This window comes from Syngnathus typhle, linkage group LG1 (assembly GCF_033458585.1).
Source record: "Syngnathus typhle isolate RoL2023-S1 ecotype Sweden linkage group LG1, RoL_Styp_1.0, whole genome shotgun sequence".
Classification (NCBI taxonomy): domain Eukaryota; kingdom Metazoa; phylum Chordata; class Actinopteri; order Syngnathiformes; family Syngnathidae; genus Syngnathus; species Syngnathus typhle.
Window position 1 is genome coordinate 12,307,903 of NC_083738.1, and position 24,602 is coordinate 12,332,504.

Below are 24,602 nucleotides of genomic sequence, written 5' to 3' on the forward strand. Positions count from 1 at the left end.
TCATTATTATTATGCCGGTTCAGTAGCCTATACAATTTATTATTATTTGCCCTGTAAAAAAAAAAGTGGGGGCCGTGGGGGATGTTGGCAACCTCTCTCTTGGCTGACTTTGTCGTAGCGTATGTTCCAAGTTAAAGCTAATGCGAGCGAGACGCAACTGCATTTAACAACAAACTGGAACGAAAGGGACGCAGTGAAAAGAGACAGAACTTTGCACATCAGGGACATTAGGTATCCTCTCCAAATCTTTCCATGAGCTGAATCACACCAGTGGAGGCTGTTCTATTTCACCTCACACATCTGTTACTTAAGGAAGAAACTTTGCTGGGAAAGGGAGAAACTTTTATAGAGTCTCTACTGCCTTGCTGTGGTGAAAAGTGGCAACGGATTTTCACGGCCACCTTTAAAAACACCTGTATGTAGTTTTCACAATGGAAAGAATGATGTGCTTGTTTATGTTCTGCTCATGTGAATAGAAAATATGTTTGGATGTTTCAGGTACCCTGAGACTCGCCCAGTCCCCTGCCACGCCGCACAACGTACTCACATTAATGGAAAATTAAGACCACATTGGCTTTTTGTTCTTGCGTGCGTGCGTGCGCGTACTGATTGGATCTCGTTTAAGTAGAAACAGATTCAAGAATGATAATTGCATCTATTAAGATGGAATTTCTTGAACTGTGTCAAACAGCAGCATTGCAGAGTTGTTGCTGAAGGGGATTCAGGTCAATTGAAAACATACATGCGCGCGTTTGTGTGTTTTTTTAAATTTATTTATTGTTTATGCAATGGGCCACATGGGTTTAAAGGGACGGGGAGAGGTGGTAACATCACAGTCACTCAAATGCAGTGCCGCAAATTATATAACTAATGAATATTAAGAGAATTTTGTGTTATTGCTAAATTTTTGGTTACACGCACTACTTTGTGTTAAAAATAAACAAATCATCCAAAACAAGGAGAGGTCACAAGTGTTTTTTCATCCCATTTACTGGATCTACTCGGGTGTGGTTCAAATTCCCCCTGAATTTATGAGACAATTTGTTTGTCACATGTATGACTTGCAATGGGAGTTGCTGTGGGCTATTTAGAAGCACAGCGTAACATGGTGCATTACGAAGTTGGAAGCCTTATGATGTAATTAGGACCAGAACTCACATCTAACAGAGATGGACTATACGTCATGTTCTGATCAATCCCCACTTTCCTCCAGGGCGACAGAGTTGCCTCCTGTCAGTCTAGACACACAGCCAAAGTCCTGCGGAAAGTGCAGAGGTTTCGCTTAAGCCTGTCCATTCACATGCGAAAGAATTGAATCATGACCGCTCTGAATCTTCCAACTGAGCCTACGCCGTGCCAAAGAGCTTCGTGAGCAAATCCACAAATCCCAAAAACTGTTTCATCGTCCGTGCCTATGCAGGTTTCAATCAAGATTGCCAGGCCTCCATTGAGAAGACGAAGGATTTGGCTCAACAAGACAGCTCAACAAATAGATGAATATCACAGAGGATGCCAAAAATCATCTAAAGCCTTAATGTAGAGGAAAAAAAATGTCGCACTTGCCGTCCTCAACTCTTCTAACGCTATGCCAATTGACCTATAATACTCACTGTGGCATACTTGTATGTTTTTGTTTCAATAGTGTGACGCATTGCAGTTGTACAGCACTGCTAACTACAACCACAATGATTGTTACATTAAATACCTCTCCCGAGCGTCATTGGCAGGAGCATGGCTGTACTATACGTTAATGGAACAATGCACTCCATCATAAGCTAGTCACAACATCTGCTCACTCTATTAGCCGCAGGGTGTTTGTGATGATAGGTAGCAACCAAAACAGGAAACAACTCTGCCCAATAAAATACAGCCCAAGTGTTTACAATCAAGCTGTTGTTATAGAACAAGCACACCCACTGAGATCACTCACTGCATGTTCTCAGAGTAGAGTGAACACATGCTGTGAGTAAATGAACTCCATTCGCTTGCAAATGTTATTTGTAAATTTGCTAACTGCTTTTTGGGTAAATGCCCTTTTCTGTTCCAGCGTGGCCATGCCTGAAAGTAAAAGAGAAAGTCAATCAAAACAGTTGGATGAGTTTGGGGTGAAAGTGATCAAGCCCACATCACACCATGAGGGTGTCCACTTGAACAAGGTTAAAATTCTGACCATAAGCCTCCAGATAGACCGGGGGAAACCCAGATGAAAGGCCCAGGACCACTGGGTGCCACCAGGGACGGAAGACATCAGTAGACACCTACAGGGAGAAACACACGGGCTGGCTTAAATACATCAGGTAACAAGAGGAAGCAGGTGACAGACATGACGATAACGAAGGGGTGTGGCTGAGGGAAGTTGACGGCCAAGCGTGCTCTGGCATGGGCGTGATAGAATCTGGATGGTCATTGGATAAATCCGGGGCTTTAACCCGCCGCCCATTGGATGTGCTCAGCATCTTTCGGGGTCTCAGGCTGGCCCTGAGGCTCGCATGATGATTGGATGATCTGAGAAATAAGGAAACCAGTGATTTCATAGAACAGTATAAACCTCCACTGCAGCATTTTTCAAGTTTGTCATTCCATTGTACTGAACTGAATTTTTATTACTAGTGTTGTATGTGTTGCTTCTTTCTTTCTAACTATTTGTATTAAATATGCCATCCATCCGTCCGTCCGTTGTAAGCTTGAGCAGTGCTGCAGGAATGTAAAAAATCCTACTTTTATTTTTCTTTCTACTGCATGTGATATTTTTGTTTTTCCAGTTAAAAAGGTAGAAAAAGTTTCTCTCTGGGAAAAGCTAACAACCCCAGAGCTACAGTGCTGTATTTCAGCCAAGTGCCCAACGGTGCACTGTAGCTTTTTTGACAGCAGATAGCGCCACAGGACGGCAGCTTGCAGCTTAGAACGTGCTGCAAACTCCACCCAAATGATTGTCAGCATGACAAATCACACGCAATGAATAAATAAATAACACGGATGGATGGATGGATGGATGGATGGATGGATGGACGGATGGATGGATGGATGGATGGATGGATGGATGGATGGATGGATGGATGGATGGATGGATGGATGGATGGATGGATGGATAGATGGATGGATGGATTGTATAGGGGCACACACGCCTGTGTGTGGGCAGTGTGGGATCGATTGGTTGTTTGTCTCTTGATGTGCCCTGTGACTGGCTGGCGACCAGTCTAGGGTGAATGCCTTTCTCCTAATGTCAGCTCGGAATAGGCACCCGCCATCACTCTGAACAAGATGAACAGTGTTCAAGATAGATAGATGGATACTTCTATGTACATCATATTATTATTGAACTTTTATAATTATTTGTTTCTTCTTCTTTTTTTTTACATTTTCATTGCATTTTTACTCATGCTGGCCCAACCATTTTTGAGGACTTAAGTACTATTTAGTTTAGCCAATATTTTTGTATGCAGTATTGAATACATGAATTGTATGCTTGCATTCCAACTTTCCTTCCTTAGATACGTATATCTATTGTGCTAAGAAAAATCCCTATTTTTATTTGAGCACAAATAAAATGGATACCCAGTGGGCAACGTTTATCAGATAATGGAATGATATAATGTCAGTTTGAAACGATTCTGATTCTGGTTATCAATGTGTTCACATATCATGAAAAATTAAAACCAAAATAAAAGTTCATTTGTGGAAATTTGTTATTTCAGAAATATGATTCAGGAAGTAGCTCTCAGTATCAAAAAGGTTGGTAAACCCTAAAATCATGATCATTACAAATAGTAATTGCTTAGTTGCTTTACAAGTACCCACTGAAAACTTTTTTTTTCATTTTGTGTGTGACTGACCCATTTACTTTCATAGGGTGAGGAAAGTACAGCGGCACACAGAGAGCTTGAGTGTAAACTGTGTCGACTTGTCCTGACTCAATTGGAGGCTGTAGAATGCAGGTGGGGTCAAAAGGGATATTTCCAGGTGTCCACAGCTGGAGAGGGCTCACACAAATTCCAACGGGATTATTTCATTAAGAATTCGGGGCCCCCGAGTTCCTATGTCGACCCTAGAACTAGAAAAAAGATGACATGACTCTAACTTGGGCAAATTACTATACGTTGAAAAACTGCAACGTGGACACTTCCCCGCAGAGCCCAGCAAGGTTCCGAGTTTCAAAGCAGGAATTGCTGAGACCTTTTCATGAGAATTAGGCTTCCATCTCAGCGGTGAGTCCAGGACAGTAATAGCATGTGATTAAAGGAATGGAGGAGCTGATGGAGCGCACTTTCAAAGCCATAACCTCTCTGACCCCGGGTGATGTTTTGTGCCAGATAAAAAGGCCTAAAATATCAGGGATACCGGAGAAACATGAATCATTTATGACTTCACAAATCTGCATAATTATTGAATCATGCAAATAAATGTGCACATGCTGGTGATGACAATGGAGTAAAGTTCACCAAAAACGTTTGTGTGAGTATTACTCAGGAACTGAATAAGTTAAGCGCTGAAAATAAAACACAGTGACGCGCAAAGTAGCATTGGTTCAATGAAAAGTGTGTAATGAGCCTTCTGCAGAATATGTGACTAAAGGTGTTGACTTTGGTAGGCTGCAACCGGGCGTTTGTTGTGCGTCAATGACACATAGGTTGCTTGTCAGATCTTTGTAGGAACCTATTATTCATTTGATTAAAAAGAAAGGTCTGATTTCATAATTTTCTGATAACCTTCTAAGTTGGAACTCTCAAAATCTAGGTCTGTACTGAACGGTCAAAAGAACCGAGTAATAAAATGAAGTTGTAAAGATCTTGGGCATTGTTTACTAGGACTGTCATCTAAATTGGCTAACTTGACCCCACAAGAGAACTTCAACAAGTTCTCTGTGTAGTGAGAAAATGCATACTATTTATTTGGAGTTACGATACGCATCCATCGGTTTGATACAGTCGTTAAGAGAAATCTAGAGGGTGCAGTTCCAATGGAAAGACTTTTCAATTGTGTTGCATTTTACGTGTTACGCATCTGTGTAATGTCAAATGTTCAATGAAAAACATCATTAACAAAAATAAATGAATACACCCCATTATACTGAAGGAGATAGGTTTTGCCTTTAAATATAAAGTGTGTTATAAAAAAAGGTGAAGGAAGAGGGATCGTTTAGCTTTTTGAAATACGTCGATTTTTATTTCATCATTCTGCAGGCATTCCTAATTAAAGTGGAGCTACCCAAAACATATTATAGACCGGAAGGCATTTTTTTATTTGCTATCTTTCCTCAAACGTTTTCAAACAATTCTCACCTGGTCGCTTGGTGTGTTATAAATTTGAGTGACTAAATACCACACCTCAAATGGACACCTGGTTTCGCATTTCCCTTTGACCTTTTTGTTGGCTTAAAAAATCAGGAAACTGAGGCACTCAAAGTAGTTCGGAACAAAAAAACTTTATTATGGGATGGCCAGGTGACCCAAAAATGGTCCATTTGAAGTTTCATGAAACTGTCTTTAAATCTGAAACACTGTTCTGTATACATTACTTGAGCGTGTACTGATCATGGTTGTCATAAAGCGTTCGATCCACAACTAGACCGAACAGAGTCAGCCTGGTTTGTTAGATGAATGGCTGCTTTTCAACTCACTGTTAAAAAAAAAAGGAAAAAGGATAGGGAAAAAGTAGAATGACGGCTGAAGGGTGGTGACTTCTCTCCACCCTTTCAACGGCGGTAAAGCCGTGAAGCCTGGAAGAGAGGGAGGAGATTAGAAGTCAAATTAGGCAAAAGAGGGGGCGCTTGAAATGAAACCAACGAGACAAAAGAAGCGTGGACTCTCTGGAATTAAAACAGAAAAGGAAGGGGCAGAGAAGGAGGATTTTCTTTTTTATTTAACTTTTTTTTTTTATTACTTGCTGTTATCATCCAGCATACTTGATAAATACGTGTATTATTTAATTATTTAAACAAAGTAATAAAAGTTTTATACAACCCAACTTCTCAAACATTTTCCTGAGGGACAATCCACGAACCTACAGTAAGTTATTTTTTTTCCCCCTCTTTTGAGGTGACAGTATGTTTAGTGCCGCCATGAACGCAACTGGACCAACCGGCTGCATTTCACTACACGTGGCGTTTATACAAGCACTTTTGTTATATCTTTCAACTGTTAAATACATCATACTTATTATACCGGGAGAGGGGTGTAATATAACTTGAGTTTGAGAAAAGGAAAGAAAACCCTAAAATGATCAAGTTGCTTGTTTAGGAAGTGACCATGAGGGAAGGGGGAGATACAGATCACTGGAAAACTCGATTTACTGTATTTAGTGTTTTAAACATCTGCATTCGCTGTGGTAACGAATTGTAAACATTACTACTAAACACTTTTTTATAGCTTCCACGCATACTGGTTTCTTGATTAGTATCTCTAAGTAACAACCGTAGGACCAAAAGGTGGTCGCAGACGCGTTTGTCTCGGAGATAAGAAAATGTTGCCTTCAGTGACTCTGCGTAAATGTGGTATTCTGAAATGAAGATTGGGGAACTGCTAAACGTGAAAATGTCCATCATGCTCCACAAACCTAATCTTGATCTCCTTTAAATCCGTTAATAAATTTACCAGACGCATTCATTTCCTTATTCGTGTCAAGTACCGAACTGGACTAACTGTTTGCATTTGACCTTTTATGCTTTCTTCTTGACGTGACTCACTACGCTAGATACCCCCAGGGTCGTTTCGCATAAATTACGAGCCAGGGGCCGGCACGTGAACGTGGCAGCAGACCTAAGGCTGCTTCGCAACACACGGTAACCGGACCCGAGGAGAAACAGCTGTCTGTTCAGCATCGGGGATCCGTCGTGTCCGAGACTTTGAACGCCCGTCGGGCTGCGTTTATTTTCTCGGAAACTTGCGAGGATCAAGAGTTATCTCTGCAGTTTTGGGTGTCCCGCAGTGGTACGCAAACATAAGTGGTCGAGGTCAGAAACGTCCCCGTTGAGAAATCCGAATGGGAGCATCAATGAAAGGACTTCAAAGGTCCCGAGAAATACTACATTGCGTAATGATAGAAGAATAGTAAGTAAATAATAGTAATAGGAAATAAAGCTTTTTACACCAAGAAGCACTTAAAAAAGTTTGCACCAACATCATGATGCTAGTAGGGAACTATGTTGAAGTGAGTTGAAGGGCTGCTTTCAGACAAATGTAGTGTTGCCACTATCTTGTGGCATCTGTGGGAAATTGTAAACTTTTTTGAATGGGTGGCAGGGACACCAATAACCTCACTTTGATTGATTCAGATCCCTTGGTCTTATGGGATGGAAAAATAATTATCGACAGCGGCAAAATGGCCGGCCGTGAACCCGGGAGGATTAACGACGACTGCGATCAGTTGCGTGTGCATGCTTCTATTATCAATCGCCAACATATAGTCCGCAGATACACTACTGGCAACGGCACAAGGGGACTGCACTTGTGCATATCCAAAAAGTTGATCAAAATGTGTGTTTGTGAGTTTCTACCCCACAGCAGCTATTAGTTCATTATATGTCTTTAAATGCAAAATGATTGAACAAGTTGTCTTAATGTCAATCAACCTTGTTTACATTATCATTAGACTTTTTAGCGCCAAGGGAATTCTGACTTTGTGTGAACCATTAGAACGATTAATCAGTTTTCTGAAATTGCTCACGACAAGTGAAGGTAATCGTTGCGATGTAGGTGATAATTGGTGGCTCAAAGCCAGTCATGTAAGGTGAAGGAAGACTGCGCTGTAATTCCTAAAGCGTTGGATGTACACTTTTTCCTAAGGAGATGGTCCTATGCTCACATTTCTACTTTTTAAATGATTTGTTTTTCTTTGCGCTATGCATTGTTGTCTTTTTCTTACAGTATCAATCACAATGTGAGTTCAACAAATTACACTGCAAACAGAAAACGTCTGATCTGAAAAATGTACCGAAACGATCAGCCTAAAAGCTAAAGCTGCACGATATTGGAAAAACATGCGATTATGCAATTATGGGTGTTAAATGTTATATTGATGCGCTATCAATGTGTACCTAAAGAAAATACATTTTTATGACCTAATTAAAGCAATATTTTTTCCATACTGATCCATTTGCAGGCTCAACGTATTCTTAAAGAATTTATATTTTTAAAATATGACCTAAAAGTTATTTAAAAATATTTTTAAAAAGTGATTTGGTTTTCCTATCAGAAGAGGAGGCGCGTTGCACGTATCCATGTAACATTGCATCATCATTCAGTTGGTTGGGAGAGGGCATGTATTTCAGGAAGCTGTTTCCTAATATGGCGCGTTCCCTCGGCTCGCGCTCACGTCACAGTGCTGTGTCAACTGTTTTTCAACCTCTTGCAGTTTTGAGCTGTGTTGATCCTAAACGCATCACATGTTCATGTTTTTTTTTCCCAGGAAGTAGAGGGGAGTACAGCTCCAATCCAGATGTATGGATAATGTCAGCCCAACTGATACACAACATATTACAATCAAAGTTATATAAATGCACTTTTGTTTTTGCAGCTATTTTCAATGAGCTGAACTTAAAGCACTAAGACTGAATGAAAGCGCTCTAGCAATGCTTTTCACAAATCTGTTTACATTTGGGTTAGTGAGCATTTCATGGCTGAGATAATCTTACTGCTATAGCGGGGTGTGGGGGGAGGCTCAGAAAACTAGTCAATATCTGGTGTGGTCACCATTTTCCTCAGACAATGCGACAATTATTTTTTTGCAAAAGCTGCTCACAATTTTTCAGTAAACCTCCTTATTGTAGAGTGGCCTTTTATCGTGGGAAGCCTAAGGCACACACGTGCAATAATCATGCTGTCTAATCAGCATCTTGATGTGCATCCCATCCCAATGTCCGTCATCGACGGACGCCCATTTTGTGGACAAAGGACGAGAAAGTAAAAAAAAAAAAAAGGACAGGCGGAAGTGGATAAATCCTCAGTCTGTCACTAACAGAGTTACTTCACTGACGAAACTTGCCCAGCCAGTTGCGTTTACCCGAGCCGTAAAATGAGTGGCGTGGCGTGCCACGTGCAAAATTGATCGCTGGTGTTCATTTGCTTATGCGTGTGTCACTCATGTGCCAGAGAAGAGGTAGTTTAATACTATTTTAAATACGGTAAAAATACCACTTTCTTGATTTTCTAAGCAACAATGGACGACATAGCAACCGCAGCTGCTTTATTCTTGTTATCTCTCAAGTCCTGCCGACTTCAGGACCATCGAGATGCACGCAGCTGCTTGTGAATTTCGCAGTCCCCTTAAATAACTATGGCTTGCAGCACTACTAGGGTATTTAACTCGGTGTTCTCCTTCCTTGTTTGCTACTCTGGCTCGTGCACTGTGTTATCAACGTGCAAGCCACGGGTATGGTTCTTGACTCGGGCGGAATGCGACACCTAATTGTTGTGATGTTGATGTTCACCTTATAAAGATCTGCAAAACTGGAATCTACAATTATTGACAGTAACGATGAGGAGCTTTTTTTGGACGGCGTGACGATTGATGGACTGACAGAAGCGATGATGGCCTATTATCATTTTATACTACGTATTATAAATAAGGGCGAACTGACGATAACGCAAGGGTGCCCATGACAAATGACAGACCGGCAAAATTTGATAAATTGCCCACCTCACCCCCACATCAACACACACCTTAGAACCTTGTGACACTAATATGAACAAAACAGTGTATATTTATGTATTTTCAGTGATTATTGATCATCACAATCAGAAGAATCAGAGGGACACCACATCAATTAGTCAATAATTTGTCAATGTCTTGTCATTAAAGGTCATCCTAAATAAGGAGTGTTCGAGTGTGACAAGGTGTGGGAGACACAGTGATGAAAAGAGGAGTGATTCTCCATGAATCTATTCTTAATCTGGGATTTGCCTTAATGATTTCTTAGTCACACCTGCATGATCTCATAATCGGCTATTCATGTCTACAGATTGACAATTCAGAGGGGGATTAACTGATATCTTGATGTCAGATGCTATGTGTGTGGGTGGGGGGGGGGACAGTAGGAGGATGGGGGTGTCATTGACCAAACATTGACCAAAGCTCCCCCTCTTTTCAGGACAATCACAGCCTGCTGGACTGTGAGTAATCACATTACACACTCGGCTCATGATCACATATTTGGTCATTGGTGGCACACGCAGGCCAATCCGTACTATTAGCGCCTGCCAGGGAACCGACGACCCGAGCGAGACACAATCCGGTTCCTAAAATCTTAAATCAGGGCTCTTGCAAGTTTAAGAATCACTGTATGCTGTGTACTTATAAGCAAGGATTGCTTTAAAAATTGTGACGTAACAGAGAGTGCTGGATTCCCAAGAAAATCACAGTCCTCATCTCTTGCAGTCAAAAAAATCCTTCTCTGTGTTTTCATCCATGTTTTCAAAACCAAATTAAACAGACGGTTATATTTGGACTCGTGTTTCCTCATGAGATGTTTTCCACCCTTGTGTCAATGACAGAGTGAAAGTCTGTGTGTATGTCAGGGTGGTCATGACTGTATTGCTCAGTCATGTTCCAGGTTGGATTGACCTGTCCTGACTGTGCAGAAATGTGCGTGTTCTCTCCAGCCGCCTGATATTGTTTGCTCCGTGACGTCATCTGTCACAGGGTGCGTGTTTATATTTATGTGTGTCCATGTTCAACACCTCTCAATTCTGGCCTACCTCGTGGTGCGGTAAGGTGATGCCAGATAGATGTCACTTGTCCTCACTGAGGCGCGTTCACATCCAAACGTCCCACCTTTGATTTCCCTGAATTGTAAGAGAGACATAGCGGGTGTCAAATGTCTCAAACTAGGACAAAAGAGTCACAAAGCACGTGGAGAGAGAAAATGTTGTCATTCGCCATAAATTACTGCTCGAAATAATAAATGATGGCCTTTTTCATTTGTAATGGAACATTTCATGACAAATCAGTGACATCATATAGCATATAAAAACATTGCGATGTCAAACTGTTAACATCAAATACACAATACTGTGAAAGGTAAAGGCCATGATTTTTCACCACTTTGCACTCCAACAGATCAATTTAAAACCAAATGAATATGACAAAAAGAAATATGTGAATAACACATACACCAGCAGGTTTAATAAGCACTTAGAAGACAAGAATGAGTGACTCATGCTTTAAGTAAGCATCTGGAAATTATCTGCTTTTGGAATGTGAATAACTTATTTTTAGAAATAAAGGAAAAGAAAATTGATCCTCTTCACTCCTCAAGCTCTTCTCTCTTGTAGTTAAACAACTTAATACGGAAAACATTTAAAGAACCTGTTACCAGAGATTTGTTTCTAAAATCAATATGAATTGAAATTGCAAGTTACTTAGTTATTATTACAAGGCCCAAGTATGTTAGTAGGCAAGCTAACTGTTGGGTAGCGGCTGTCGTTGCAGCATGGCCTGGCCATTGTGAGAATGTAAACAAAAGAAATGTTACTAATGTGACTGGCTATTGTAGCAAATCTCATGACATATTTTTTTTTTGGTCTTCTTTCGCAGAGCAGCAATGGCACCTTCTCTCCTCCAGGCCTACAGGAGGCGCTGGTGGATGGCAGTGACAGCGGTGATTGAGAATCTACTGTGCTCGGCCGTGTTATTGGGCTGGGGCTCACTGCTCATTATGCTGAAGCGAGAAGGCTTCTACTCACACCTTTGCTCAGGTGGGCATCGTATGTATACTGTACAGTGGGGGTCCTACATGGTTGTTCTTTGGTTGTTGTCATTCATGAACATGCGTTTCAATTCTATGACACCCATAGAGAACGATTCGGTGGTGGTGTCTTTGGGCAACTCATCTGATGGCGAGGCGGAACAGTGGCTCAGCTGTGTGGACCAAGAAGAGATGTTGAATCTGGGCTTCACCATCGGCTCTTTCCTGCTCAGCGCCACCACATTGCCCCTCGGGATCCTGATGGACAAGTTTGGGCCGCGCCCCATTCGCCTGACGGGCAGGTAATGCAAGAAAAGTTATCACTTTAGGTGGAATTGCCCAAAAACTGCTCCAACTATTTCTGCAAAACCTTAGGTCACAGATATACCCATAACATTTTGATCAATTGTATTTTTGTTTGTTTTTTGTTGCTGAAAAAAAAACATATTCCTCAGGCTAAGAATAGAAGCTGCGCTGTGATTTAATCGAAAGGAACTTAAATATGAATATGTATTTATCATTACTAGCTGAAGTGCACTGCTTCCACTAACAACATGACTGCAAAAGCTAGTTTACAAAACAAGTATTAATAACGTAACCATTTAGTTATTTTCAATGACTGATCTGGAAACTATGGCTTGTTTAATTTTCACGAAGAATCAGACAACATGAGCGGAGTTATCAAATCAATGTCTTTTCATTAGGAAGGATAATTGATACAATCATTGAAATGTTTCTGCATGTTTTATCTCTGAATCAGCAGAATGTGGGATGAATGAAACACCAAGTAAGAGTATTGTTCCTTTACACCTTACTGCAGTAGTAAAAAGCAGAGCGATGGCATTCCCAAAGTGGGAGGAGGGACTTTAGTCTTTTGTGAGTCAGTGAATATAGTAGGTGGGGCAGTGCGTCAAGACTTGGGTGTGTATTTAGTACAGAGTGCTTAAGAGAGCCAAATGAATGAGTAAATTCAAACAGAAAAGGGAAATTAGAAAAATAAAATGACTGGCAAAGGCTACTATTAAGCATGAACCCAAACAAAAACAAGTCCAACTATGTTCCACGTTCCCATATTATTCACGTGTGTGCTGCCCAAGTTTCATAATTTGTGTAAGCCAGCGTACAGTCACACATAGCCCAGTAAGATGTCTCTGGCACACATTTGGAAATGTTCGGACCGAGCAGTCATGAGATGATGTCACGCGTTGGAGGTTTCAATGTACTTTCTCTGGTTACAGCTCGTGTTTCGGTTTGTCTTGCATCATGATGGCCATATCTTCCTACGACCCACCGAGTGAGTACACCAACACACACCTACACAAACACACACACAGTAGATATGAACACATCAGCTGTGGAAACGTTCAGCTCTGTCACACGCTGCTGTCACAAATGTGTCGGGGTTCAAAAGGGATGGGTGCAAAAGTACCAAACGGAACATTAAGTGATCACATGCTGATCACTAATGTGACGCCTGGCGAGAGCATAACAAAAAGATGTGCGCTATGTCATCACAAGCTAGCCAAAGTTGTCACCACCTCGGCCGCAGCTGCTTTTAAATATAACCACCATGGAAAAAGAACAAAACTTACCGGACACTTCATTAGAAAACCCTGCCGATTCCTTTGAGACCTACCAAAAGAGTTGTATCAGAAACTCTGTAATCACAAAGATAAATAATTAGTGTCCTATGTATTTTTGGGAATATTTTGCCTCACCATAATAGGAAAACATCTCGGTGTGAACTAAAACCATGCATATTTTGGTATCTTTTTGAAACAGCTCCGCTATTACATTATGTGGGGGATGTTTGAATGCGCAGTATTCCACCTCTGTATGGAAAGCAGCTTACTATGAGACTAGTCACGGTGTTACATTTATTTTGGCATAAAAGTGTGCGACTCGAGTTGCACATAAATACACACATACTACACACAATGAAATGGGAGACTTCAGTGGCCATCGCAGCGGCATCTGGTAACAAACGCGATGACAGTTTTGGCCTTTAACTCTTTACTTGCAGCGCTTTCGGCACTCATCTTCCTGGCTCTGTCCATGAACGGCTTTGGGGGCATCTGCTTGACCTTCACCTCACTCACGGTAAGACACAGTGCCCACAAATTAACAGAAAGAAAAAAAAAATAGGCAAACAACCATTTTGGAGGGTCTGGAACGGATTAATATCTTTTCAATTTATTTCAATGTGGGAAACTTATTTGATATACAAATACATTGAGTTACAAGCTTTGTCACAGGGCAAATAAAACATCCAGTTAACCACAAAGGCTTTACAGTTGATTGCAGTTTTATGATGGCAACAGTTAGCGTAGAGGTTCCACTCGAGTTGGTATTTTAGGCACGCTGCAGCTTTCAATGAACTTGCCCAGGTTTGAGGTCACGTTGGTGAATAATAAACAATCTTTCACCTGTCAACAGAATATATTTGCCCTTTTTGTGATAGCTGCTCTAACTGCTGCTTGCTCAGTGGCCCGCATACACTGCATTCTAAATCGTGTTATGTTTAGAGGTGTCACAGTACAAGACAAGTGTCCACAAGGGGAAGGCCGCAAACATAATACCAATAAGAATCATGTTGTGCTTTCAATGGCGCGTGTTCCGAGTCAAGCGCATGCCAATTTTCCTCGTGAGGCTGGAGTGGGGCCAAAATCGAATTTTGTCAGCTGCTTGTGTTAAATCCGCCAGATCCTCAAGTGTCTACGCTGCATAAGAGCTGCACTGAGGAAAGTGGCCTGGTGTTCTTTTATCAGATAAGTTTTGGTCAGTAGCATGGCCACAGCCTCTGTTTGCCTCAGCTGAGGCAACACTGTGTTGTGTTTACATTTACATCAAACACGTGTTTTAGCGTGTGATGTGTCAGCTGCGAAGGACAAGCACATTTTATTGCTGCTGCGCCTCCCATGGCCTGGCAAGTATTTTGGTTCGTACTGTCCCCGCAGCAGCGTACGTTTCCATCCCCCCCCCCGCTCCACCAATAGCAGCCCTCGCTCAGCCACACACCCTCTGCCCGCCAGCTCTCGGCCCACTCACCTCTATTTCAAACAGTCAAGGCCATACTTTCTCCTCTCTTACCCCCGTGACTCCTACCCTTCCCCCTTTCTCTGTTATGTGCATCAGTCTGCAGCAAATCAATTCTGTCTTCACACATGTGGCTGTTTAATGTGTCCACGTGATTTGGTACACATAAAACGGACGCTTCTAGTGAAAACCAAAACCAAAATTAATAACACTACACACTGACCAAGATGGCGCTAAGGCGACTGATCGCCTTGGTCGGGGACTGTTTAGTATTTTTTATCATTTTTATCATTGACACCACTTTTGTACACTAAAGACTTGCTAACTACTAGAGAGTCTCTTCTAGACCTTTTTCTGCCAACTTTTACAAATCCCAAAAGATTTTTGGAGATACTAACCGGAGGAGCGGAAAGAAGCACTTCATGGCATTTGGAGGGGATGCGAGACACTTTGGAGGATGATGAAGCGAGTCGGCGTCCTTTATGAATGAAGCCTTCTAACTCCATGTCCATTGTTCCATCTTGCAAATCTATGCTCTATGCCCAACAGAATAGACACGCTCATCCTCTTCACAAGGCCCAACAAACATTCTGCATGTTCTGCATGCTTTACTACAATCTTTCTCAGAGAACGCATACCAGACGGTTCACTACAATCTTTATCGTGGAGGCTGGACTGAAATTCACTCTACTCACTGGGCGAGTGTGTTTACATTCCATTTACATTACAGACTAAAGACATGCGTTTTGATTTCTGTCGAAATGATTCTCATTTTGACCACACACACATACGGTAGAGAGTTGTCCATGTTTGATTGAGTCTTCCCCTCCCCACTGAATGACATCTACAGTGCTGTTATTGTTGTTTGGAGAAGTTGGAGGCTCACGTCACATCTTAATTAGAGGCATCTCGCGCAAATGTTTGCAACAGTTTGCTTTACGTGAACGAGACCTTTCAGTTCCCGTTGGCAGGGAAATTCCTTCTCACTGCTGTCAACAAACTGTTTCTTTGGTTCGCTTTTGCCACAGTGCAAAATAAATCAGCTTCATTGTGTCACTGTATAAAATGTCAATATAAAAGATGATTTTCCACTACTAAAACACATTTAAGTTGCACATAGTTGGATTGCAGGTATCATAAGCGACTAATGTTATCAGTGAAGTTAAAATGCCCGAATGTTCACCCCGACACATTCAATATACTATTGCCCTGCTCCATATAAGCTCTCTAATTGTTGAGAATAAAAATAATTTATCTTAAAATCTATTGTATTTCCTATGTTGGACATATTTTCAACAAAATGAAATGAATTACTAATGATTATTGTAACTGTACCGCTTTCATATTGGTGGTGCTAAAATACAGATTATGTGATGAGAAAAAAAAGTGCATAACAACATCTCCATTTTTTTTTACAAAAAACTGATTTCCTATTTTAATAAAATTTCCCCCCATCACAAAATAAAAAGGTCAATGTTAATGAAATCAAGTTTTACTCTTTATTTTCCCCTCTGATATTGGAAATTTTTTTTTCCACCATCAACTTAGCAATAATTAAATTAAATTAGTCTCTAGAACAGTTGGAAAAGTTGCTGAAAATAATGACACTAACTTGGCAACGCTGACTGTTTGCAAATATATTTTTTTCAAGCAGTGGAATGCACTTCAAACTTTACGAGCAACAAAAAAAAAAATTCAAAATAAAAGAATCCTGACAAAAACATTTGAATTAATCAATAAAGTCAATAAATCATCCTTTCTTAGGTGCATAGGTAATATTGCCTAAAAGAGGCATTGTTTCAATTTTGTTAATGGAACATTCTCATATGTATTTTAAACATGACTTTGTACTTCTGTCTGATAAGTTAAAGAAGTAAATCAAATATTTGTTAACTGCCCACAGACTTCTTTGTAAAAGTTCAAACAAGGTCAGGGCTCACGTCACTGAGAAACGTCGCCTTCCCGCGAAACCATTACCCCAAGCACACATACACACGCACACCTTTGAGCATACCTTTCAGGTGTGCCTGCCTCCCCTTTTTGAACAATCATCACACTTGGCTTTTATGCTTCTCATCGGCACGGCTGGAATGAAGGCAGGCCTCTCGTGCGCAGTCTTAATAGCCGTGGAATTCCCTTCAGGGGCCTGTTGGATCACACAGCAGTGGAGAAAAAAAAAAAAAAGTTCTTTCAATGCATTACGAGAGCTGTCACTATTCTCAGCGCGGCGCGGCATGGCGCTCAGCAAATATGAAGAACAAAACACTGCAGGGAAGCTTGGAGGAGCCTCTGTAAAGTAACTCAAGGTCAACTCCAAAGGAAGTTAAAAGGTCTCATGTTGTTATTAGAAAGCAACTTGTGATCGAGCAACAATCGCCTCATCTTTTTTGGAGCAGCTGGAGGAGGGCGAGGTACCAGTGATAGTTTTCCTGTATGGTCAGGATTATTCAGCTGTCGTTTGGTGTTCCCCCGGGAGCTCTGGGAGAAGGGCTGCAGCTATCAAATCAAAAAAATTCCCATATCCGAGAAACTGATTAAGATGCAGTGACATGCGGTCAAATTGACAACCAAACAGTCTAGCATACATATCTGCCATTTAATTAGAAGCCTGGTATTAAAAATGAGTAAACTAGTATTTTGGAGATTTTTGAAGCAAGTATTTAATTAACTTTGGTCTTCTTCCGTGCTTTGACTTTGATGCAAAATGTCAGAATTAATAGACTAATACTACAGTTATCCTGATTCAAGTCTGCACATGTACAGTAGAAGATGGAACAGTACACCGGGTGAGAAGGGAGGGGGGAGCAGTACAAACAAGTTCTTTGCATTTTTTTTTATCATTAATCTGCAGTGTTACAAATGAAACGAAATATGCAACACAAACATTAAATACACCAGTCTGACTGTGGAAAATTGGAGATTATATTAAAAGTGTCTGAAAACTTTACATGAGGTATGTAAGGAGAGACAATAACAGTCAGTTCCAAGTTCGCGAAACATTGCACAACTTAAAATGAAGCTCACCGCTGCACTCTTGCATCAATCAACAGCATCTCTCCTGGTTGCAGCACAATCTGGCAAATTCTTAATCTAGGATTACTCGATGCCAAGCCGTAGTAACTTCAACATGAACGAAAAGCTTTCGATCCACATCTACAATCATTTTTAATCCAAATGACAATTCTTTAGCCTTAAGGGGAGCCTCTGGTGTATGGGGTTATTGCCGTCCTGACTCAATTACACTCCTTTCATCCTTCATTATTACTAATTTAAGAACTCTTCTTTCCACTGACCTCTACTTCCCCTTAGAATCCAGTGTTGCATAATCAAACCTGAAGTTTGGCCCACTCTGTGGAGTGATTAGTGGCGATTAAAGTCACAGTAAGGGGTGTGCATGCCTCAGGTGATTGAGCCAACAGGAGCAGAGCCTGAAATGATTGTTGGTGACAAATGAGCAGCCACCGCTCCATCTTTGTCTGACTTCTCTTCCCCGGGTGACCCTCGAGGGCCTCAGTGCGTCACTTAACATCGTCAATGCCGGACACGAATGTAGTGCAAGCGTGAAGAGACAATTTGTCTCGCTGCAGACATCAGTAAGCTGTTAAAGCTCACGTCTGGAATAACGTCGCTTTAACATCAGGAAAAGACACAAACTCCCCTGTGTGCTGAGGGCCCTCTCGCCTACCGTCGCTAAATCTTAGTCGTGCAAAAGTGCGTATGGCCTTCAACTGAGTCCATTCCCAGAAGCCATGAATTGGGACGGGTGTTTTGTGCCCTTAGGACATCCTCAGGAAAGCTTTAAATATCCTGTTTACCCACCACCATCAGTATCATTGTGTCAGCTCTCACTCTTGCCCTGAAGGTCATGGTCGGACAGCAGCCAAGAACACGCACTCGTGGTAAACGTCGACATTTTCACGTCTGTAGGCTTTTTAGCACCGTTAAGTTCTTGGAAGGTTTTGTGACTCTCTGTATATGCTCTTGCTTTTGCTCTGATTGGCCTGACTGTAATATTAAACCTTTTCAGTTTACTTTTCCTTTAAGTTAGGGTCAGGCTTGTTTTGTACTTAAATGGGACACTGCTAGGAAATGCGTCTTGCTTTGTTGGAGCAAGCCGGTAGAATAGCAGAACTTTGTATCAGAGTACCAACATTGCATTAATCAAAAGTTGGGATTCTGTCAAGAAGGGCATCTGCTCACAAAACCTATGCCCTAAAAAACTGGAAAGATGACGAATAGTGTAGGCTCTAGCTCACCCATGGTCCTCGTGAGTACTCGTGCTTCAACTGGATGCACGATTGTGGAGAATAGTAATTGTTTTAAATCATAATTAACGCTGTGTTTTCTAAGAAAATAAAAAGAAGGACTGGAGAATGGGGAAAACCCAGTTAGCTTTTCACAGAGGTAATTAGTTGGAGAGAAAATTGAGCTTGTAGGGCAGCATACTTTCAATCCGCCACATGTGATCTCATAATCGTCATTGGCCCACTGAAAACTTGTAATTAAAGTACACTGAGTGTGCCAGTGCCACAATAGGGGCATTGTTGTGCGGGCTAAGATGCTTATTACTGTAAACAGGTCAACCTGATGTGTGATGTCTTCGTGCCTGGTGCCAGCCTTTAGAAAACGCAAAATGAGCGGAGGCGTAGCTTAGTCTGAGTCTGTACGAGTACGAGGTCGACATCCAGTCAAGTCAGAAGTCTGCTGCTTTCATTCCTCATGATACCGAATGCACTCGTGTGAAAACGAGTGACATCGTCACTGTGTCATTGAGTGCACATGGAAAGGGATTGTGCGGTCTGGCTCTCAGACACCAGTCAAAGATGTTGGCCAAACAGAAAGTAAGACAGAAGATGCCTGCCCCCTGCTGGCCGACATGAGAGTGAGAGAGGGGGGGGGGGGTCTGTTTTTGGGTTATAATATACACGACATTGTAATATACTACATGACCCAACATTTGTTTGATTTGTCCTTTTTCTGTGTTTCCAGCTGCCAAATATGTTTGGTGCCCTGAGCTCCACCATCATGTCTCTAATGATCGGCTCGTATGCCTCATCTGCCGTCACCTTCCCTGGAGTCAAGGTAACTTTCGAAATGACTAACAGATGGTGGCATTAAATGCAATAGTATCAAAGAGTATTTAAGGTCAAGTTAATGTTTTGAGAATCCAAGAATTTTTTTTGATGGATGTATTTGGATGAAAATCCCAGATGTGATTTCGATTTTTTTCTCTGCCCTCCAGCTCATCTATGATGCAGGTGTGTCCTTTAAGGTGATCATGTGGTCCTGGGCAGGCCTCGCCGGGTTTGTCTTTGTTAACTGCTTCCTCAACTGGCCCACGGAAGGTTTCCCGACGCCTGAAGAAGTAGATTACAGGTTAGTGTGTGGTGTCAAGTTCCAAATCTGACTTGATCTCAACATTATTTTCTATTGTTTTTGTGGGCCGGCCACAGTAAGATCCTCACACTGCAAGTGTCACCGTCAACTGACCAGAAGGTTGTTGAAGAGAGACTGAGAGAAAAAAATGGTGAAATCCAACAGTCAGCGGAGAAACTTCCCAATGGAGGCAACGTTGGGCCCAGTAGGTCAAAAACACGTGATGCAAATCAAGTAGTCAGAATCACCTTTCACCCAGATGCAATCTAATAAGTAACCGTTTTTATTTATGTTCATTATTGGTGTGGTCTCCGAATTAGCCATGAAGAAACTCCACACCTTTTTTTGGATCTCATTTGATTGTTCAGTAAGAATGAACTTGATTTGCTCTTTCAATTAAAAAGTGTCCATCTCCTCTCTCAAGGTACTGTTCCTTTCCGCCGCTCTGTTTTCTCACCCATCTTCCTGTGGAGTCTGGTCACAATGGGGATGTCCCAGCTGAGAATCATCTTCTTCATGGGCGCCATGAACAAGATGCTAGAGTTCATGGTGACACGTGGCGAAGAATACCGTGAGTGTCACCGTGCCTCCTCGCAGTCCCAGAAGACGAGTTAACATGACCCACTGGCTTTCCCCACGTTACAGCATCCGAAGATTTGGTGATTGAGAGTGCAGAGAAAGGTGAGCATTGGCACGATTTCAGCCACACCACATAAATACCTCATTTTGACTCGACGCTCTCTTTCAGTCAGCTTCTACTCATCCATCTTCGGCACCCTGCAGCTGCTGTGCCTCGTCACGTGTCCTTTGATTGGTTACATTATGGACTGGAAGATGAAAGACTGTAAAGAGGACAAACCCCTCGCACTGGGAAGTGAAAAGAGGTAGTGGATCTTGGGGAAATTTTCCGTCCAGAGAAAATGCAGTCTTACACTCCCAAATGAATTAAAACTGAGAGTATAAACAAGAAAAAAAAAAAAGTGCCAAATGGCTCGACCGTCATGACAATGACTGGGTTGTGGGTGGTTTTGTCACGCCTGCCCATGTCCCCCAGTGGGCCCAAGCGAGACCGCACTATCCAGAAGCTGACCAACGTCATGAGGGCCTTCATCCTCACCAACATGCTGCTCATCATTTTCGGCTGCTGCTCCCTCATCGACTGCCTGCCGCTACAGGTGGCGCAGACGCGCGAAACAAATCCAAGTTGCATGTAGGGAGTCAGCCGTCAATGTTCACTTCTTTGTTCGGCCGTCTGCCAGATCCTGACCTTCATCCTCCACACCATGGTCCGAGGCTTCATCCATTCCTGCTGCGGAGGCCTCTATGCTGCAGTGTGAGTGTACTTTCTAGAGCCGGGATTGTGTACCGTATTTTCCGCACTATGAACTCCAATTTTCTCAAAAGCCGACAGTGCGCCTTATAATCAAGTGCGCCTTATATATGGACCAATATTGAGCCACTACAGCAGGCGTGTCCAAAGTCCGGCCCGCGGGCCAAATGTATATATCTTATATATGGACAAAGTTTTAAAATGGGCCATTCATTGAAGGTGTGCCTTATAATCCGGTGCGCTTTATAGTGCGGAAAATACAGTAAACGAATGGGTCAAAACAGTCAATTGAAAAAATCCGGCATTGTGACGATCACGCTATGATTAATTTTTCTCTTGGCAAAGGCAGAAATGTTGCCACAGCTGTTCTTCTTTGAACTTGAAATGATCGAACCCAAGTCTTCTTTATCACCCGCCTCATACCATACTTCCTTTTGTTTTCAGCTTTCGGTAACCATCCACTGTTTCTCCCATCATAGCTACCCATCCAACCACTTCGGCACACTGACTGGCCTCCAGTCTATGATCAGCGCTGTGGTCGCCCTGCTCCAGCAGCCACTCTTCATCGCCATGGTTGGGCCCTTTAAAGGAAACCCCCACTGGGTGAGGACTTTGTTGTAAAACACAGATGGGACAGCCACCATTTCAAATAATTTACACCAATAAGTATTCATAGCATCTTTTAGCACATCCAAGGAAGCTAATAAGGACAAGTGGTATGAAATGAAAAGGTGAAAAGGAGGTATGTTTGGATGCGATTTCCTTTGGAATTAAGATGTAAAACAACAACAATGCCCCTTACATTCATGTTAGTTATTTCTGTTGAACTGACAAAATGCAGTTCCCTGTGGTGTTAAAAAGTCAATATGCTATTCTAAATTGACTTGGATCTGTCTTCGATCTTCCTATGCTAGCAATGTATAGTGACGGGCAGAATAAGTACTCTTCCACTAGGTGGTAGAAGTTTCATTACAAACCTGAACATCTGTTCTATATTTTTTTTACATCTGCTGTGGGAATTTGTTTTTCTAATGGTGGCTCAATAAAGGTTGCGAATTGGTGCACTCACAGAAACATTTCCATTATCCAATCAGATCAACGTGGGCCTCCTGATCCTCTCATTGGCCGGCTTCCTGTTGCCTGGTTACCTGTTTTTCCACCGCAGATCCCTGATCAGGGAGAAAGAGGCCCGAGACAAGAGGGCCACCGGCCAGGAGATGCAAGCGCTCAACCAGGCGGAGGCCAACGGTTACAAGCACCAGAGCAACGGCCAAGCAGCTGTCGAGGCTTAAAACAGAAGCGAGGATTTGAGGAATTATAGGATTTATTTTTGTATGTGCCTTCAAAATAAGCAGCAATATGTTCCATGTTTTTTGGGTCTGAAAACCGTATAGATTGACATAGGAAACCACCGCCCCACCACCAGCTGGCTCCCTTGGCTCGCATGCCCCCGCTTCGCATTGACTGATGACAGTGTAAGCCCCGTCCAGCCACGCTGTGGCACGATGTGAGCGCGAACTGCGCCACCGACATTTGTTGGTGTTATTTATCGGGGTTAATGTTGTCACAGAGCCAAATGAGCGCAATCCAAAGCCATACATCTGTTCTACTCAGCAACGCACACGTCCGCCCTGGTGTGGCCTCCCCGTTACACTGCGGACATTATGGTACTTGAAACACTTGAATCAAATTTTCAGACAAATCATCGCAATCCTCACTAACACCAAAGAGCAGCTTGCAAAACAGTCAAAATGTTATTTTATCAGTATTGTTCAAGGAATGTGCTGAATTAAGCTTTTAGTGAATTATTATTATTGTTCTTATTAATGATCATGCTTTCTCCAGAGGTTCAATTCATAAATGTCCCACAGGTAGGAAACGTAATCAATATTGAAAGACTGCAGCGAAGCTTGTAGAGACGTCATATCTACCTCCTCCGTTTCACTGTCTCTCTGCAGCCGACTGCGCCATTTGTTTACCTACTTTTTTTTTTTTTTTTTTTTAAATATGAATTCCCCAAAACAGAATCATTTAATCAGTGAAGTTGTCTCCTTTCATATTACTCCAAGTGGAGGTGATTTAACCATAGGAATCCTAGACTGATTATTCAAGTACGCGTTGTGTGTTAATGTTGTTTTGTTTCGGCACTTTGTACTGCTTTATACACAGAAATGAGATGGTGTGTGTGTATAAAATACGTATTCAGTGTGTTTTCATACTATAGATGCAGTAGAATTCAAAAGGGAAGCATTTGTTTGACCAGCAAATGTTTTGTAGCCTGCCAAGATGATTGCCTGCATATGCTTTGCTCCATGTTGCTTTTCTTGTCATGACGTGTTGATTCGCGAGTAACGATCCGGCCAAAACAAGTAACTTTCTGTACATAGTTTTGAGTGTTTTACTAAATGACTTTTTTTTTTTCTTTACCATATGTGTGTCCAGTACGTGTTGCAGTGACTTTACCAGTAGATGCTTGGTGTGCTTCCATTAATTTTGTGTAATTTTCAGATAGATGAGGAGCACTCAAGTCTGCAAGTCATTATACTATGCAACAGTAGAGTTTGGGCTTATGCAATCACTTTGTGAAAGATGATTTGTTTTGACGATGCATTTCAATGTCCTTACATGTTGGTTTTACGGCTGCTTTTAGATGTGATGCATTTACTGTACGCGTTTTCTTTCCTTTATGCAATACATGCATTGTGTAGTTTGTCTATACTTTCCCTGACATTTGGCTCCATGGCAACGCTGACTTGCAAACAAAAACTGTGCCAAACTAAATCCAATGTATTTGGGACCGTAAGCTGCATCGTCAAAGTTGCAGCAACTGTATGTGGAAGAACTGGACGACACCTAGAACTAAAATACGTATGTGCGTGTAGTAACATTTAAAGTGTCAGTGGTGTTGAGGTATCATTCCTGTGAACTTTCAGAAAGTCAAAATAGATATTACCAGCATAACGGAGAGGATAACAAAGCTTGTTATTATCTGCAAAGTCAAGAAGGGCTGCTTTTGCACATGACATCTGATCAACACCTCTGATATTTTTCTTTACTCTGTATATCAACAATCATGTACAGCAGCTAATGTAATCATGCTTGAAGTAATTAATACTAGATACAACAATAATTTTAACCAGCTTGTGAATTTGATAAATAAATACATGGATGAAGTAAGAC

The 24,602-nt window shown here is 41.8% G+C and overlaps 1 protein-coding gene and 1 long non-coding RNA gene across 5 annotated transcripts; one reads left to right on the forward strand and one right to left on the reverse strand.

Moving 5' to 3' along the window:
* The first annotated feature begins 5,739 nt into the window (after positions 1 to 5,739).
* On the forward strand, positions 5,740 to 24,601 carry slc43a1a (solute carrier family 43 member 1a). Of its 4 annotated transcripts, XM_061285902.1 has the most exons (15): positions 5,746 to 6,005; positions 11,530 to 11,690; positions 11,790 to 11,982; positions 12,919 to 12,974; positions 13,704 to 13,780; positions 19,706 to 19,798; positions 19,959 to 20,092; positions 20,170 to 20,297; positions 20,517 to 20,663; positions 20,738 to 20,773; positions 20,841 to 20,976; positions 21,147 to 21,267; positions 21,352 to 21,425; positions 21,902 to 22,025; positions 22,517 to 24,601. In XM_061285902.1, exons 2-15 carry the CDS (start codon positions 11,537 to 11,539, stop codon positions 22,712 to 22,714), a joined length of 1,671 nt encoding a protein of 556 aa, XP_061141886.1. In that variant the 5' UTR covers positions 5,746 to 6,005; positions 11,530 to 11,536; the 3' UTR covers positions 22,715 to 24,601. The 4 variants fall into 4 exon arrangements, with proteins under 4 accessions (XP_061141877.1, XP_061141893.1, XP_061141868.1 ...); XM_061285893.1 differs by having other exon boundaries at positions 5,740 to 6,005; positions 11,535 to 11,982; XM_061285884.1 differs by having other exon boundaries at positions 5,741 to 6,005; positions 11,530 to 11,982.
* On the reverse strand, positions 12,337 to 16,719 carry LOC133158658 (uncharacterized). Its single transcript, XR_009715262.1, has 3 exons — positions 15,115 to 16,719; positions 13,273 to 13,338; positions 12,337 to 12,994 (listed from the first exon to the last, which is right to left on the reverse strand). It is a non-coding gene; the product is annotated as an uncharacterized LOC133158658 (long non-coding RNA).
* Position 24,602: the final 1 nt, after the last annotated feature.

Excerpts from the sequence above, each read along its gene's own strand:
- slc43a1a (XM_061285893.1), top strand. The coding sequence starts at position 11,537 with ATGGCACCTTCTCTCCTCCAGGCCTACAGGAGGCGCTGGTGGATGGCA. Across the intron at positions 20,664-20,737 it reads GACACGTGGCGAAGAATACC|CATCCGAAGATTTGGTGATT; the intron begins GTGAGTGTCACC and ends CCCACGTTACAG. Across the intron at positions 22,026-22,516 it reads TTAAAGGAAACCCCCACTGG|ATCAACGTGGGCCTCCTGAT; the intron begins GTGAGGACTTTG and ends TTATCCAATCAG.